The sequence below is a fragment of the Filicampus tigris genome, chromosome 11 (assembly GCF_054856515.1).
Source record: "Filicampus tigris isolate MCC_2025a chromosome 11, RoL_Ftig_1.0, whole genome shotgun sequence".
Lineage (NCBI taxonomy): Eukaryota > Metazoa > Chordata > Actinopteri > Syngnathiformes > Syngnathidae > Filicampus > Filicampus tigris.
Genome location: NC_141227.1, coordinates 24,172,013 through 24,189,153, shown reverse-complemented (window position 1 = coordinate 24,189,153; position 17,141 = coordinate 24,172,013). Strand labels below are relative to the sequence as shown.

Genomic DNA, 17,141 nt, shown 5'->3' with positions numbered 1-17,141 from the left:
GCGGAAGCAAACGCATGAAAGCGTTACTATTGGCCGGCTGTTTCCTGGCCACTGTGGTGTACAGCCGCCCGGTCAAATCAGGCCACCAGCAGATGTGCTACACATGCTTTTGGTTACTGATATTGGTGCTGAAAAATGTGCCTCTGTATTTTTGTTGTCTAAACCACCAGTTGTGGATCACAATTCCTTCAAACTAGCGGTGGGAGGCTAAATTCAATTAGATGTTACGATGTGTACTTGAACGGAGGTGTGCAGTTGACTAGCTGGACTGTACCGTAGTGTACAATAGGAAAAAAAAATCTGCAATGCAGTGAACCCGCAATAAGTGCAGCGCGATATCGCAAGCGACGACTGTATTTACAACAAAAAATAAAAATACAGGAAATACGCCAGTCCCGCTTGTTGTTTTGGCCAAGTGACAAGCGAGTGTGTTTAATCAAAGCCCAGCTGCGCGGTGTCCACTCTTGAGGAAATTCCATTAAGACCAAAGCCTCCCAAGGCTGACACGTTAATCCCGCCGGCCGACTGCGCGGCTGACAGCTGGGAAAGCTCGTCCGACACGGACTTGACGCACCTGCCTGTGGATACTCGGCACCCTGACCGCCACAATTATTAAGACGCATCGCTTAACACGCCGTGAATTATGCAAATGCCGCTGAAACCAAATCACATGCGGTCTTGCCTTCCAGACGCTGCCCGTAAAAGCGGACATTCGGCATCTTTTTGTGTGGGCAAAATGTGAAAATGCGACTAGTGGAAAGCCGAGGTGAGGAAAAGTCAGATTTCGCACTTTACACTCATTTCAACCTGTCGTGTTGAAAGCAAGTGTCGCTTTTTGGCAACGATTTGATATGCCGCAGCTGAGAGCGGCGCTTATGTCAGCTGATTATGTAAAGAGGAGAAGCCGCAACAACTGTGAACCAGCACTAGATACGGCACAGGCATACAACTTCGATGTTATGGCTTGGACGTGGCAATTTTGCAGGTTTTCGGTATGAAAAAGGCTTCCGTGCAACCTGTAAAAGGTTTGATCAAAGTACACTCGACAGGTGACACAAAATTGGGACAAATTTGAGTTTTTGTCAAAGCGCGTGGGCGAATCATGGCAACGAAGATGAATAACTTGGGAAAAATTGGTCGGGAAGAAACAGGTCGGAATCATTTGAAAATTCCGCACTGGAAGCCATTCTCCTGAACAGCGGGAAATTTGGTAGGTATGTCATCATGACTCGAGCCACAAAAAAAGTCTCAGCAAGTCTGCCACATTGCTTTGAAGCCACCATGTTAGTCCGGTTTTAGTTCACTTGGGGAATTTCCAGAAATCAATGAAAGAAACATCTCCAGATTTTGGTTCCATTGATCAAATCGGAATCGCTTAAACTAGATGGATGGACGTGACATTTTACTTTTTTGTTATGACATGCGGGCAGAACATAGCAGTGAAGTTTGATGACTTGACAAAAATTGTCTGGGAATCACTTAATACAACCCCCCCACCGGCCCCCACCAAGCCAGTTGCCATTAACAGCATGAAATTTGGTCGCCTTTTTACAATAGTATTTCGCTTAATAATAACACTCTTGCCAGCGGTTTTCCATTTTTTTAGGAGACATTATGAGATTTGATTCAAAAAGCAAAGCTACAGCACCTCACCGCGATGTGACGACACACACGCAGCAAACGTTTGTTATGCAGTGCTAGAAAAAGCACCAGTGCTCCGTCTGCCTGTCCATGCTAAAAACGGTCCGCAAATCCAAAATTGAGAATTGAGGATTAAGAGACGAATTTCCTCTGGTACTCTGATATCTTGTAAAGCAAGCAAAAAACTGCATTCAGCTTTTTGGTCTGAAGTCATACCTTGAGAAGTAAAAAGGATATATTCAAGTTTATGAGCTTGCATACGGAATATTCCAAGATTTTAAAAAGAAAGAGCGAGCAAACATTTTGCATTAGTTGAATTCCTCACACAATGTGAATCAGTAAGGAATCAGATCGATAAGCAGTATCGATGATGGAATCGGAATCGCTAAATGTGGTCACTTCCAATACAAGCCAGTAGTTTTCCGGTATTTTTCTGTATGAACGCCATCAACGCGGAATGGGCTCGTTGAGAGGCAGTGGCCTGAATGACGCCATTTTCATTTCCAGTAACACCTCTTGCGCGAGTGTGCAATGCGCTCTGGACTTGCAGCGCAACGCCGTCAGCGTGTGTAAGAAAGTTAATTGCGCGTATGTGCATGCGCGGCAAAGCGACGGCGGGTGGCCGACCTGCCGGATCTGGCGCCGGGCCACCTCCTGCTGATTGGAGCTGTCAGCCGCATTTATTAATGATGACAAATCACCCCGCAGCCTGGCATCCAATAAAAGGTCTCTCGGAGGGGCTCAAACCTGCTCGCCTTTGACTAAATGATTTTCTTGGCCCGCCGCGAGCCAGCCGGCGGTCCGGCCGGCGGCCGGGCGATCGGGCTGCCGTCGCAACGCCCAACAGCTGGATGCCACCATTGTGACGCGGGAACGTGATGAATTAAGAGGCCGGCTGACACGCCGCACCCCGGGGGGTTGAGAGGAGGCGGGAGGGATTAAGAAAAAAAAGGGACTGGAGGGTTTGACCTTTGCAAGGATTTCGGTGGAATTAAAACACACTTTGACAACTAATACCTCATAAATGGCTTCATTTCATAAGCTAACAAGGCCAAAAGGAGCCGTTTTAAAGTTGGGCCTACAAACCACAAACTGACTCGATGCAAATAAACAGAATATGCCATTTAACATTGCCCATCTGTCTAGTTTGCGGATCAAATTTTGCGAGCAATCAGACAAAAGCTCGACAACAAGCTCAAAGGAAGGACCCTGAAATGGGCTCGTCAAACCAAGATGGCAGACTTTCTCTGCCTTTCTGGGCGTGGCTTGTTGAGACTTTTTTTTGTCGGTTTACGCATAGTAGACATGCCCACCAAATTTCATGTTGCTAAGTCAAACTAGGTTTGAGGGCAGAATTTTTCAAAATAGGAGCGATTCATTTTTGAAGGACCCTTGGAAATGGGCAAAATGACCCTAAAATGGTCATTTCAAATCAAAATGGTAGACATCCTACGTCTTTTCATGCATGGCTGCTTGAGTCTTTTTTTGTGGGTCAATTCATGATAGACATGCCTACGAAATATTATACTGCCAAGTCAAAGTGGCTGTATGGGGCTAAAAAAAAAAAAAAACATTGTCGGATTAGTTCCTTTTTGAAGGACACCTGAAAACAGCCAAATTGACCATATCATAGTCATTTGAAACCAAATTGGCATCTTTTGGCCTCTTGGATTGCTTTTTTGTGGGTCTACTCATCATAGAGCAAATGTGATGTTGCTAAGTCAAACTGGCTTCTTTTCAAAACATTCCAGAGGTGCTGTCAAGAGTAATCAGGCTTGACTGCCATGCTCTGCCCACACGCAATGATGAAAACTCAATCATGTGGAAAGTCGGGGTTGTCCATCTCTGTGGCTCAAATTTGCTCGGAATCAGACGACATTTCTCAGACAAGCTTGTTACCGAAGGACTCCTGAGAATGGCCAAAATGAGATGAAGGTTCATTTTCACCATAACGAACACGCCCGGCAAATGTGTTGACTTTTGGCAAATGTGAAAGTTGTGAAAATGGAAGCTAATTTGGCCCGAAAGCAAAAACAACAAAGAAACAAAACCATTTCAAGGGGGCTCTAAATCTCGAGAGAGGGAATAACGGCTCGGGCACCAAAACTATTTCCGGAGTAAAAGAAGTCATTTCCAAACTAATTCCAGCCGGCGACACTTTCATGAGCTTTTCCTTAAATTAGAGCCTGATGGGCTCAAGCATTTCAACGGGATAATAGCGTTTTTAATACCTGGTGGTGAGAATTTGTGGACATGGCGCATTGCTTCCCTTTCCTGACTGCGGCGGTAAACATCTCCATGGCAACAGAGCCGGACCAATCCGCGATGATGGACTACTTCATGAGAAAAGTGTGAAGTACACCGCAGAGACTTGTGCTCTGTAAAGCAGCACGCGGCACAAATGTAAAAAGCAGCTGCTGACGATTTGGATTGCCAAGACGGTGCGGCTAACGAACACTGACTCGGTCGGACACGCGCGCTCCCAAGACAACTTCAAGGCCGTCAATCAGTCATCACGGCGCTCGCATTTGACTATTGGCGCAACACAATTTTCAGTGTCATTTTGATTTGGTCAATAACGGAAAAGATATACGGCACTCCGTTTCATTTGACCGATTTGAGTATTTGAATGATTGGCAGTAGTTAGCAATCAAAAGGTAATAATTGTTTCTAAGGAAAAAAATGCTCTGAAGTGGTGTTTTTGGATACCAAAATGTCTTTACTGTTATATGTTCTAAATGAAATCATTTGCAACATTCTTTCTGGAGATTCTGTTTCCATTTTGGGATATTTCTCCTCTCGCTTAATATGCCTTTTTCATGAAAAATGAACACAAATGTGTCAGCAGTTTCTAGTTTGTTTTTTTCCCCAAAATGCTCCTTTTCTATGTCACTCAAGCGGCCTCTACCATTACTATCACTCATTACGTCGCTGCAATGCAACAGAGGGATCTGTGATCTGAAGTGGCAGAATATTGCCGCCATTGTAGCAGACAGCAAAATAGATGGTGTTATTTCGGAGCCATGTATGAGTTTGTGAACGTGTCAGAGCAATTGCACGTCTTTAGCGCTATTACGAATTTATCACGATGAGAGTGGAATGGCTTTAATGAGTAGTCCGAATCTTTTATGCACGTATATCTGAAGATCTGGAAGGTAAATTGTGCTACTCTATGAAGCCGTTTCTCTTCACCGTTATATGCACTTTTGTCTTTGGCATTATGCAACATGTGTCTTTCTTTCTGTGGGCCGCCACTCTTTGCAACGCACTCTTTGGACTGCCGTGAATTGAGTCCATTTCTTGTTTTTTTCTTTACTACACATGCGGATGAAACCTCGTAACACTGAAATAGTCACGTTTCAGGAGAGCCCAAAAATGGCAAGTTTATTCAACCATTAGCATTGCATCGTGAAAGAGAGCAAGCCATTTTCAACACTTATGTTGTAAAAAATAACACCCACGAGTGTGGACGGACCAATAGTAACGATTTTTGAAAAAATATGAAATTCACCAAAATGTGACTTTTGAGGTTTTGGCCTGACAGCAGCGATAGAAGAACAAGCTGGTATCAAAAAAAAAAAAAGCTAAATTAGTCACATCTTTTTGTGCCTTTACTGTTATGAAACAATGTCTATGAAAATGGTCCATATAAACATAACCAACATTACTTGGTTAGCTTTTAGGCTTTTGAGGTTTGGAATGTAACCGCCGCCACAAATGAGCCATGACTGTATCTCTTAAGTTCGATGTTGGCCTGCCCAAGTGAAATTAGCGTGCACTATTGAATTTTCTCTCTGGAACTTTTTGAGTCATCAAACATCGTCTGGTAAGAAAATCCGGGCAAATCGGTCTCTGACGTCCGCAGCCGAGCGAAACCATTTCAAAACATCAACGAACGTTACAAGGCATGATTGATAGTTGAAACAACAGATCCCGAGACAGTCAGGAGTGCTGCAGAAAAACGCAGCTTCGACAAGCGCGCCATCGCGTTGTCCCAAATGGCAGTTTCGATCAGAATACCAGAAACGGTAAATCGGCCCTCGTCTCGCCAGTTGGCAATCACTGCGTTAAATCGTCAGCAACAACGGCGCGGAACTGAGGATCTGCTGACGCCTCCTCTCTCGCATCAGCGCCGCATGGATGCTCGTACGCCCATCAAACAAAAAACAACGGAACGACGGAGAGACAAGGTCAGCGAAAGCCGATCCCAACAGGGGGGCTTGCACCTCCGCCAGGCTGCGAGTGTCCATCACGGCCGGGCCCGGCTGAGGGAAAGTGCTTTGGAAGCTTCCGTGAGCAAGGAGGGCAGAGCGGGAGGAAAATCATTTCAAAAAATAAAAAATAAAAAAAAGGAGAGAAAAATCAATGGATTCTTGTAGACACAGCCTCAAGTTTCCAATCTAACACAGCGCGCTATTGATTGAGCGAGGAAGAGACCGAACCAACTCGGGCGGCCGCGGGGACGACACGACTTGTGTAATGGCGACATCGGCTTGACAAACGTGTCACATTGGATGATTTTTCCAAAGGCCAGCAACTTTTCAAGTGAAAATCCTTCAAATTAAGCACTGATCTGGTGCACCTTCGGGAGGGCCCAAGCCACTCCATCGATGGGAATTTGTGCAAGGTGAAGTGCAAGCCTGGGAAATTGTGAGGTAGAAGCTCCTCCCCCGCGAACGGAGAAGGATTGGCGGCGGCATAGGACCGTGGCGGCGTTGAGTGCAATGATGTCAGGGGCGCTTCAAGGAATTGGCTCCAACGTGATTGTGTTCTGGGAAATGAGGACGCAAATCAATGAGTTGATCAGCTGCGAGTAAAGCTGCGGCCTTTCTGTGGCCCGGCGTGAACTTCTCGCCTTTCACGGCCCAGCCACCATCTCATTTAACATCTCATTTGCTGATGCTCAACTTGACGGCAGCTCCGATTTTAGGCGCTCTTCCTCCTCCCCTTCTTCAGTTTCAGACCGCTTGCAGCGCAACCTCGGTTTTACCTTGTTGCCATTATTCTAACGTATGAGCAGGTGGTGTGCAAAGGGGTGGGCGTTGACCTGACGACGGCCGTCCACTGTGGTTGGCACGCCACTGCGCATGGCAGACCGGGCCTTGCATCATTATACAGGCTGTGACCTCACTCACAAATTATGGTTTTTTATTTTCGCAATTTCATAACATTTTTGTCAAATGTTTTCGTCATAGCACCCCAAGGATCAACCATTTCAGCACCCTAATTACTTTCTGGCGAAGTAAAATCAAGCCGCATCTTTTTTTTTTTTTTTTCAACACACATTTCATTGAACTGAACTAGGACATCATGTTACTCAGATGTGTATGTTTCAAGGAACTTGTTTTTTGGGGCGTGGGGCGTGGCTAATTAGTCACCGTCTGAATATTTATACCGATTTGGACTTTACGATTCTCTTGTGTCGCTAAATGGCCGATGGAAGCATGTCACACTCATATCTGTCATCCGAAAAGTATCCTGGGTTCGAAATTGGAGGGCTCTGGGGACTCCTCTCACTCCATTAAGGCGCCCTTTCAATCAAGCATAAGTCTCCAAAACGTTGCCGTCTTGTTGTCTCCTTGGAGCGCATGATTGATAGCAACTCTAAGTGTTCATTTACGCGAGTCCAGATCACAGTCGTGTGGCTAGATTAGCCATTGACGTTTGAATTTCTACTTTTTGACAGTTGCTGAGAGGAACCCGAACATGAGAGCCAAGGTTTTGTCTTCGGAACGCATTATTACACAAAGACAAACGCGTTCAACCTTCCTTGGAGCAAAGCTGTCCAATAACAATCGTTTATGGCCGAGATCAACGGTTGGGCATCGGCTTGTGAGCCGACCCGGCGTTATTCAATCCCACGTTCAAAACCGCACATTTGGCCCATCTGTAACGCAACCTCATCCCACTGGCGAGCGGCAAATAAATGCACCTGCTCTCCCGAGGCTGCTGTCAAGACGAAGAAAAAGCGCCTTTTGATGCTAATCGCTACAACGTGTGTTTCGTCACTCGTCATGGCCACGACTACGCTTTTCTTCCTTTTCCTCTAGCATTATAACAACGGCCCTCCCCCCTCCTGCTACGATGAAAGTGATCATTTCAGCATGCAGCTTCTGTTGTGGGCATCAGGAAAGCACACCAGGTAGTGGCTGGTTTTGTGAGCTGACCCCACCACCATCACGCTGAACGGCAAGTCAATCATTTGCCTTTGAAGCCGCCATTTTGGGCCGGTCCAGTGACAAACTCGGACAAGCGGAAGACAACCCAGTGAGTCTCGATCACACGTTAAGTGACATGCGCGACTTGCAAGCCAGTACGTTGCCAAGGTGAGCCTCTGTCACACACATCAAAGACTCAACATCTTGTCAGTCAGCCAAGTGTGAATTTTGGAGGGTAAAAAAAACTGCAGAAAGATCAGGCAAGATGCTCCTTCACGGCAAAATAAATCCTCTTTCTACCTCTGGAACTCCTCCGCAATCCCATCCTGACTTTATCTTTATCTCCCATGAATGCACGCACACGCACGCACGCACGCACACACACACACACACACACACGCACACACGCAGTCTTATCTCCACGCAAAAGTCAAACCCCGGCCCCCCACAACATTTTATGCAGCCCACTAAGCAAATCAAGTGTGTCTCCTTCTGGTTTCTTGCAAAATGGATTTGTGAAAATATGTGCCAAGACGTCAATTTTGAACAGGTGTTACAAGCATTTTTTTTTTCTCCACGAAATCACTTCTCAATATAACCCCAACAATAGTTGTGAGCATCAAACTTGTGAACAGCGGTGTATCGACATATAATGAGAATATACGTACTAAGATGATGACGTGGTCAGACTGTACATTTACAGTGGTGCCAGTTTAAGCAACAAATGGTGGAGCAACACAGATGATATAACAGGAGTCACAGTCAGTATTCTTTATCCTCTGCAAAGAAAAACTAATATTAGTGCAGTGCCGTGTGAAGCGGATGAGACGGTCATCACGTCGTATATTCTTTATCCTCTGAGAAAATACCTATTATTGCACTTTACTGAGTCACTTACAGTAGTAAGAAACTCTTCTTCAAAAGTGTCTGCTTGCCTGTATTGTAGAAGGAGCCAAAATGAATCATGACGCACAAGCAGTTTTTTTTTTACATTGCATTTGATTATGTTAATATTATTGTTCTTTTTTTGTTTTATTTTAAACACAATATTATAGAGTGTTTTTTTTAGGCGAGACTGGAACAGATCAATGGCATTTCCATTCATTCCAATGTGAAAGATGATTTGAAGAAATTCAAGGCCCAGCTGTGCGTGACTTGCGTGAAAGCGTATTGACGAGGCGTCAAATTTTGTGTGCCGCTTATTGAGAAGGACTTGCCGACGGCCCTTCAGCTTCTGGTGGCCGCCCCCTAACAGATGTTGCCACGGCGCTTTTTGAAATGTCGACGCGTCGAGTGGGTGATGCTCCGCCGCCAGCCAACAGGGAGGAGGAGGAGGAGGACGCAGATTAAGGAGCGAGGGGGCGAGACAAACACTTAAACACACACACACACACACACACACACAGCCAGCCAGCCAGCAAGGGAAAAAAAACACACACACAAAAAAAAACATCCCTAACAAGCCGGGGAAGCGGTTTGTAATTACTGCAGGGATGCTTGTCAAACATGCAGGTTGGAAAATAAATTGCTCCCAAGCACTGGCTGGATTGCTGCTAATCCAAACTCCAGCAGGGGTGGAAAAGTATGGCCGGGGGGCGGCGACATAAAACACAGGCAGCTTCAAAAATATTGGGACATGGACACAAATCTTTCAAATCAAAGATTTTGTCAACTCATTTGAATTTACTTGTCAGAAAAGTGTTCTTTGAATGTTAAGAACACTGTCAGCAATTTTCACTTCTTTTTAAATTAAGGTATATTCATTTCTTGTCATGAATTATTAGTTGATTATAACTTCATTACAAATAATACCATTCAAATGAGAATGAATGTGTTTATTCAACCATTTCTTTCAATGAAGGTTTCATTCATTTATCTCGTCTAATATTTGGCTGTTGAATACAAAGCAAGGCCAGATTCACATGTCGATGAGCACCAAAGTTTGAACGCCGCGAGTTTCTTTTGTGAAAATTTGCTTGTGCGCTTACTTGACAAAGTCGCGGAGGAAGTTGCATTATGGCTTGCACTCCTAAGTGGCACTTTTAGGAAGCTCTAATGTCAATCTCCTCCTCATCCTCAGTTTGCAGCCCGGGCAGGACACGGCTGGCCGCTGCCCAGACACTCCATTATGTCACTTTTTTAGCCTGACTTTGACATTTCTCTCATCGTGCTTCTTGTAAAGAGATTTTCTTTTAAAAGGCTCTTTGGCGCAGCCGACCGGCATCGTTTTCAATCTGGCCGTCCGTCTACTTGGCAGGAATGGGAAATGTGCGCGATTGCCTCAACGGGCTGCTGCAGGAATCAAAGCAGACGAAACTAAAGGAGCTCTCTGTGAGACAGCTTTCGACGTCAGAAATGACGAGGGCACGTCAGGAGCGTGCAAATACAGTCGCTCAGGCCCGACTAGTTTGCTGCCTCGACAGGATGCCGTGGAAGTCAAAACAGAGTAAGCAGGAAAAGCAGCTTTGAGTGAGACAATTTCAAACCATAAGAATGAAAAGCACAACAGGACTAGTGAAGTGAATCAGGCCTGACTGGCTTGCTGCCTAAACAGGCCGCGCATCAATTAAAAAAAGAACGTCAGCAAGACAAGAGTTGAGCGTGAGGCCAAATTCAACGACAAAAATTATCGGCAGGCAAGACGAACGCACAATTAATTCAGGCCCAACGGCTTGCTGTCTGCCCCAAACTAAACAAACCAAGAGTGCAATTCATTCAGGCCCAACCAGCCTTCTGCCTAAACAAGCTGCCGTACAAATCAATATGGAGACTAAACAGGAAGACTTTGCATGAGACCATTTTGAAGTAAAGACATTCAGTCAGCACATAACAAGAGTACACGCTTTAGGCCTCGCTAATTTTCAACTCAGGACAAACTGCACAGTTTGTAGGGCGCACCCTTTTACTCAGACCCAACTAGCTAACTGCCGAAAACATACATTGGCTGTTAGGTCCAAATTTTTTGGGGGGCATTTTACAGATCAAACCAGATACTGAATCATAATAAATATACAGTATGTTTCTTCTGAAATAATGTCCTGTCTTCGAATGAAGGGATGGACATCAGAAAATGTTTTTTCCCCCCTGATTCATTGATTAATTGAAAAAACAATCGATTATTAAAGCACAAGTTCATTGCAGGCACGGAACACACTCGGATTTTGCGTGTGGCCTCCTCCGCATTCAACGAGAGGTTCAAAATGGGCACGTGATGCTTTTTTATCCTGGCGCCACCCACGTGATGATGTCACCCGGACGAGCGGGAGAAGCAGAAGTGTCGTTGTTTGGAGGGCAGCCGAGCCTCCTAGAAGGACGTCTTTGTGCACAAGGAGGCTGAGTGAGTCACTTTGATTTGACGTGTCTTTGATTCGCCGATCTTCGCCTGCGGCAGTGATCACACGCCTAGAGAGACGCTCTTAAGACACCAGCGTACATGCGAAGAATAAGATGGCCATCTGCATGGCCGACGCACTTACATACACGCGCTTGCAACATCGAGAGCTCAGTGGTGGGAAAAGAAATACTCACATTTGGTTGCGAGACAAAAGTGTCTGCCCTTCAGGTGAATATTTCCTTTCCTGGCGACTTTTTAATACTACTCCCTACATTTGAAAAGAGACATTTGTACTATTCAACTCCTTACTAGGGCGCTTGGCACTTTTTCAGCTTCTGACGATGACAACCCGACTGAATTGTTTGAGGTTTTCAGCTACAAAAATTATGTTGCTGGTATTATTATTTTTTTTTTTAAATATACACTCAGATAAGGTGTATTTTCTCGGCAAACTTTCAGCTGTCCTTTATCTTTAACGCTTGCTTATAGGTACATTGATTACCAGAAGACTATTTTATCAATGGAATTACTTAATGGAAGCCGGAAAGAAGAATACACGGCCTTGGAGCCTTTTTCCGACAGATGCAGAAGAAGGTCTAAGAGATCCAAACTGGTGGCTTGTTTTGATACCATCTTTGCCTAGCCAACGTCACAATGTTAAAGTCCACAGTCTTAACTGGATTCAACTAGTATGTGTGCCAAGAGTGCCACAGATAAGAAAGGCCAAGCAAGGAGACACAACGGCCTAGCACAAGTTACTAATTGTGCGGCAGAGAAGCCTAATCTAACAACTCCAAAGACATAAAACTTCAACCCGATAACAGTTTGTGTTTTAGGAACACTCCATTATGGATAAGTCATGCTAGGTAGCAGCGGGTGGCGAACGCCGGCTTGTTTAGAGTGCAGCTACAGGCCTCATTTAAATCTTCTGTGCAATTTGAGGACTGCAAATCCCTCTTGAAGTCAAGGAGTCGAATCATTAAGCAGAGTAAGTGGAAGGACAGAGTCGGAGGACTTCTCTGAGAGACTCCGCCACACAAGCACCACGCTGTGATCGGAACAACCTTCACCATATCTTTGGTAACTGCTCAATGAGACTCAGAAGTTCTCTACACCATGCGGGATCACTTCCATGCGGCGTGGCCGGGTGGCGGCGAGGAAGAGGAGGAGGAGGAGGAGGAAGGTTAAAGGGAGGAGGGTGCGGATCAACAGCGGACAAACTACGGGAGGCTCTCCGAGCGGCGCAGAGCGCTGGACAAAGACGGCGAGAGGCGGCAGGAAAGGTATCGGCTCCACTCACCGATGATGGGGGCCAGGCGGAAAATGTCCGCCAAGCGACTGTTGACGGGCTCGTAGGGAGAATCCTCCAGAAAGTCGTTACCTGCCGGGAGGAAGGCCGAGTTAAAGACAGACGTGATGAAGACGCTCACCAGGCTCCTCATTAGGTGCAACTCATGACGTCTAATGCAATCGTTCGGCCTTGGCAAAGATGCGAACGTTGACTTTGTGTCATAATGAGAGATGACCAAGCAGCCGGCCGACCGACCGGCAGGAAGGCCACAACCGCGCCCACCGACGGACAGATCGCTACAGGGATGGCACAAAACAACTAGGGTTGCACAATATATCGGAAAAATATCGATATCGCGATATTGGCCCATGCAATATGCATATCGCATAGACATGCAATCATTTTCTCATGGAATTGTATCTGAATTTGACAAGTCACACGTAAACTTAAATGTGCATCATCACCCACTAGTTAAACATTATCGAGGGCAGTTACAATTAATTGGCTCAGAACACATTGAGCTTGCCTATTATGCCGCGTGAAAAAATGAGATGTCATATTTGTAGGTACTTTAAATATCGCAATAATATCGGTACCGCTATAGTCAACATCCATATCGCAGGTTTTTCCAATATCGTGCAGCCCTAAAAACAACCATATTGTCATGTAGCCCAACATGGAAATAGTTGCATGAAATATCAGTTTGTTAGCTGTCTGATGCCACACATTCGGTTCATGTTTTTCATATTCTCCAATTTTTTGTGTAAAAAAAAAAAAAATCACTAATGGGCTAGCGTAGCTCAGGCTCGTGCCAGCTTCTCGGTGAAACGTAATTCTGACACCAAGTGGAAGGAGAAGCTATCCTGTCAACTAGTCGCAGTCATGTCAGGGCCCAACTAAACCTGGAAGCCACAAGGTTTGAAAATTGTTGCTATGAGAACAATATAAGGAAGATGCCTGCAAAGCGGAGACATTCTGCTCTGAAGTTGTATTTTACAGGAGAAGGATTGTAGTCAAGCATCAACGAAAGCTTTTAGAACAATATTTGAATTGAAATATGCTTTCCAGCGAATTATTTGACATTCATTTTAAAATGGTACTCAAGTAAAAGCTTCGTAGAGGGAAGTAGAAGAAGACAAATGTGATTCATTGTAATTAATGACAGAGAAATATTGGATTAGTTCAAATGTTGAATCGCTTGTCGGCACTAAATATGATCAAAGAACGTATCGCCATGAAATGTGAACGCAAGTTACGGCTAGAACGATGCGTAGACATGCCTTGTCTGCATATTGGCGTGTTGTTTATGAGTGTCGCGCGTGTGACACGCTTATGTGGGTCAGTCGATATCCACGCTGGCCCGCCCGCATCCTCACGCTTGATTAGGCAGCTTGGTCAGCGGCCTTGCACAACTGCAAGTTGTCTCGCAGGGACGGCATGGAGTTTAGTGTTTGCCCCCTCGGTGGCGCCCTGCCCCCCACGCACCCCCAGACATCCCTCCCCCCCCCCTCACTATCCACCGTCCTGCTGTCGGGCTGGCGCAGCCTTTAAGCTGCAACTGGCCAGCGCTGAGGGCCTTCGAGCTCCATTATGTCCGCAGAAAGTGACTGCAGAGGTCAAGGGGCGTCTCGCCTCCGCAGGACCGCATGAAAGGGGGCGAGAGGGTGTCGATTTTTGAAGGGACGCCGAGGGAGTGGTCATGATCGCAATGGACTGCTGGTGGATATCAAGGCCTGCGCTACTTTGGGACTTGGGCGACACGGCCTTAGAATAAAATCACAGATTTTGTTTTTCACAAAAATGTGATCTATTTTTTTCCTCCCTTGGCTTTGACAAAAAATAAATGACAGTGATCACATTTATATTCTTTGGCTTTGGATTCATTAAGGGACTCGGCATTGTTTCAGTGTTTTATTGTGTTTTTTATGATATTAATTGGTTGTTTTAACTGCCTTTGTTTTTATGACTGACTTTTACTTAATGTACAGCAGTTTATATGCAGCTGTGGTTGATTTGAAGGTGCTCTATAAATCAAGTTGAGTTGAGTTACAAATCCGTTTGGGTTAATGCTAACAAATTGCATCTGTGTTCCGGTGTTGTTACCCTTTAAGCAACGGACGTTTGAAAGAAAAATGGTGCGCAACACATATAGACGGACAATATAAGCATACATTCTTTATCCTCTTGAAAGGACCACTAATATTAGTGTGCCGTACTGAGGAGGTGAGACCAGAGAGCCGAGACCGCTTCCACGCACAGGTGAGTGAGCGATAACGTGTCGTGTTGGGTAGTCGACGTCGACTCCACTCCATACGGACAGACGCACCTTGTAAGGTCTGGTAGATGCCCCAATAGATGCGCAGGCAGTTCTTCTCCTTCTTCATGCCCCTCTTGCAACGGCAGTTGTACAGCGGGCTCTGCTTGAGCGCGTCCACGGCGCTGCGGCACTCGTCCTGAGCGTCGTGGCGCGCCACGCCGCTGAAGTTGCCCTCCTTGGCGGCGCCGGCGCCGCACTGCCGCATGGTACGGTACTTGCTGCTGCACGACGCCTCCTTCAGGCACTGCTCGCTGGCCCGCACGCAGTCCATGCGCGACGGCCGCCTGCCCTCCTCGGCCCCCTGCAGCCCATCTGGAAAGGCCAAGGGGCGCTTGATTAGGGACACCCTGAGAATTTTTTGCTGTGCGCAACGTAATATTGAGCATGCAATTAACTGTGCGAAAATTTTTAGAAACATCGGAAAGACTATGTATCAGGGTATAGACATTTTGCCATTTGCGTTCGTGCAAAACTCCCTGGCAAAATAGTGCCCACATAAAAAGTATTGTAATTGCCTGTACTTGCCACTAGAGGGCGGCAAAGCCCTTCTTTAAATTAGAGAACGCTATGACCAAATTTAATGAAGCTCCTCCCCTTATTTGGCAAAACGCTCGTTTGGCACAAAGGTGCCATTAAATCATGCCAAATTACAGGTGCAACAATTAAATGCTTCAACGACAACTATTTTGATGATGGATGAATAGTTTTGGAAACCATGTTTAACTTAAAATTGTCTGAATTTCAGCCTCTCAACAGTAAATATTCTCCCATTTCTGCAGTTCCCATGAAAGCAAATGTGTTCTAAATAGACTTGTCTTTGTATTTTATCAAAATAGAACATTTCAATCTGCTCATATTTTGGAAAACGGTGATCAACATTTTTATTGATTTTCTGACCAAACCAGGAACTGAATCATAATCAATTCAGGTTTTTGCACTTTCTGCACTGTCGATTTGAAATAATGTTCTCTTTTTGAATAAACTGATTTTTTTTTTTTTTTATCCGATTCAGTTTAATCTGAAAGAATAATGAACATATTAATTGAAATAATTGTTAGTTGCAGTCCTAGTCAAAATATTAAAACACTTCTTAATGCTGTATCACAGTATCATTGTTTAGTTTCGGACAAAATATCAATGTTGTCATGTATTATTATATTCTGGTCACATTATTTAGCCAAATAAAAGCCTCAAAATATTGCGAACAATTCTCAGTTTAAAAGTAACAGCAACAGCATTACCTGTAACAAAATATGTTGTATCACGTCTTGTAAAAGTGTTTCTGTTAGGTTGCTTGTCTTTTTTTCTTTTAGATCAAAGCGTCAAAATATTAGAAACACTTCTCAGTGCTATTATGCTCCGCAGTGTCATTATTTTTGTTTTAATCTTACATTTTTGGGACAGATATATTTTTTTACTGTTTCTGAATGTTGGTATTTAGATGAGATGAAAGGCGCAAAGCATTAGATTTTTTTGTTTTTTTTTAAACCACAGTACAGTATTCCCATTTATTTGTGTGGGACACATTTTGTATTAAGTGACTGTGGTATGTTGGCGTTCTTGTTAAGCTACACGAAAGGGTCGAAACATTTCTTAGTAGCAGCAGTATCATGATGCAGCTATAAGAAACCTCACTAGTTGCAGTCCCTAAATGCCGTTCATTTACAAAATGCGCAAGCTTTACTATCAACTATAACGACTACAAGTGAAGTGACAAGACCAGTCTAAGTATTCAAACTTCTATGGGTAAAAGTTGATCATCCTGACAAGGCGAACAAGCTCCTGCTTGACTTTGTGCTCTTGACGTACGTCGCACTTTGGAAAATTCGAACGGACAGCCGTAGCAGCTCCAGCTTGAACCAGGCTTCACCCTCACAGCCAAGGCAAAGACGCGCAAATAACGCCGAAAAGAACGAGGCGAACGTGTACCTAAAAGAGGCAGAAGAAGACAGAGTCCAGCGAGCATCATCCTCTCCTCACGCGGGACAATAAACAGCCTCGTTGGAAGAAAATGCGCAAAGTTGGGCTCACTTTAAATCCACGGGAAGGAATTCCATTGCCACACATTCAAAACGGAAAACAAAAGCAATCCCCTTGCACGCGTGTACTTGTTGGAAGCAAGTCCCGCTGGAAAAGCTTTGCGAGTCCAGTTGTGCTCGTTCGGCGGGATGCTCGCGTCTGACCAAGTGGCGCATTGAGCAGCAAGAGCGCGCCAGCTTCCCCCTCAAGTGCGTGACGAGAAGGATGAGCACAAGAAGAAGCTGAGAGCCCGAGAAGAACAAGAGCAGCTGCCAGACAGCCTGCCTGCACGCCGCGGCCGTGTTACGAGCACAAATACATATTTATCTTTAATGAGCACTGCGGTCCCAGCGTGCGCGTAATGAAAATAACCTGGCGATG

At 45.2% G+C, this 17,141-nt stretch overlaps 1 protein-coding gene across 2 annotated transcripts in view; it reads right to left on the bottom strand.

Annotated features, from left to right (window-relative positions):
* The window catches only part of gfra1a (gdnf family receptor alpha 1a), a 50,424-nt gene extending 33,330 nt beyond the window's left edge, over positions 1 to 17,094 (bottom strand). For both annotated transcript variants that reach the window (XM_086044925.1, XM_086044926.1), the window contains exons 1-3: positions 16,671 to 17,094; positions 14,751 to 15,053; positions 12,434 to 12,514 (exon numbers count right to left, since the gene is read on the bottom strand). In XM_086044925.1, coding sequence (XP_085901051.1) covers positions 12,434 to 12,514; positions 14,751 to 15,053; positions 16,671 to 16,710 — 424 coding nt within the window. In that variant the 5' untranslated portion in view covers positions 16,711 to 17,094. The remainder of the gene's footprint in view (positions 1 to 12,433; positions 12,515 to 14,750; positions 15,054 to 16,670) is intronic.
* Between the last annotated feature and the right edge of the window lie 47 nt (positions 17,095 to 17,141).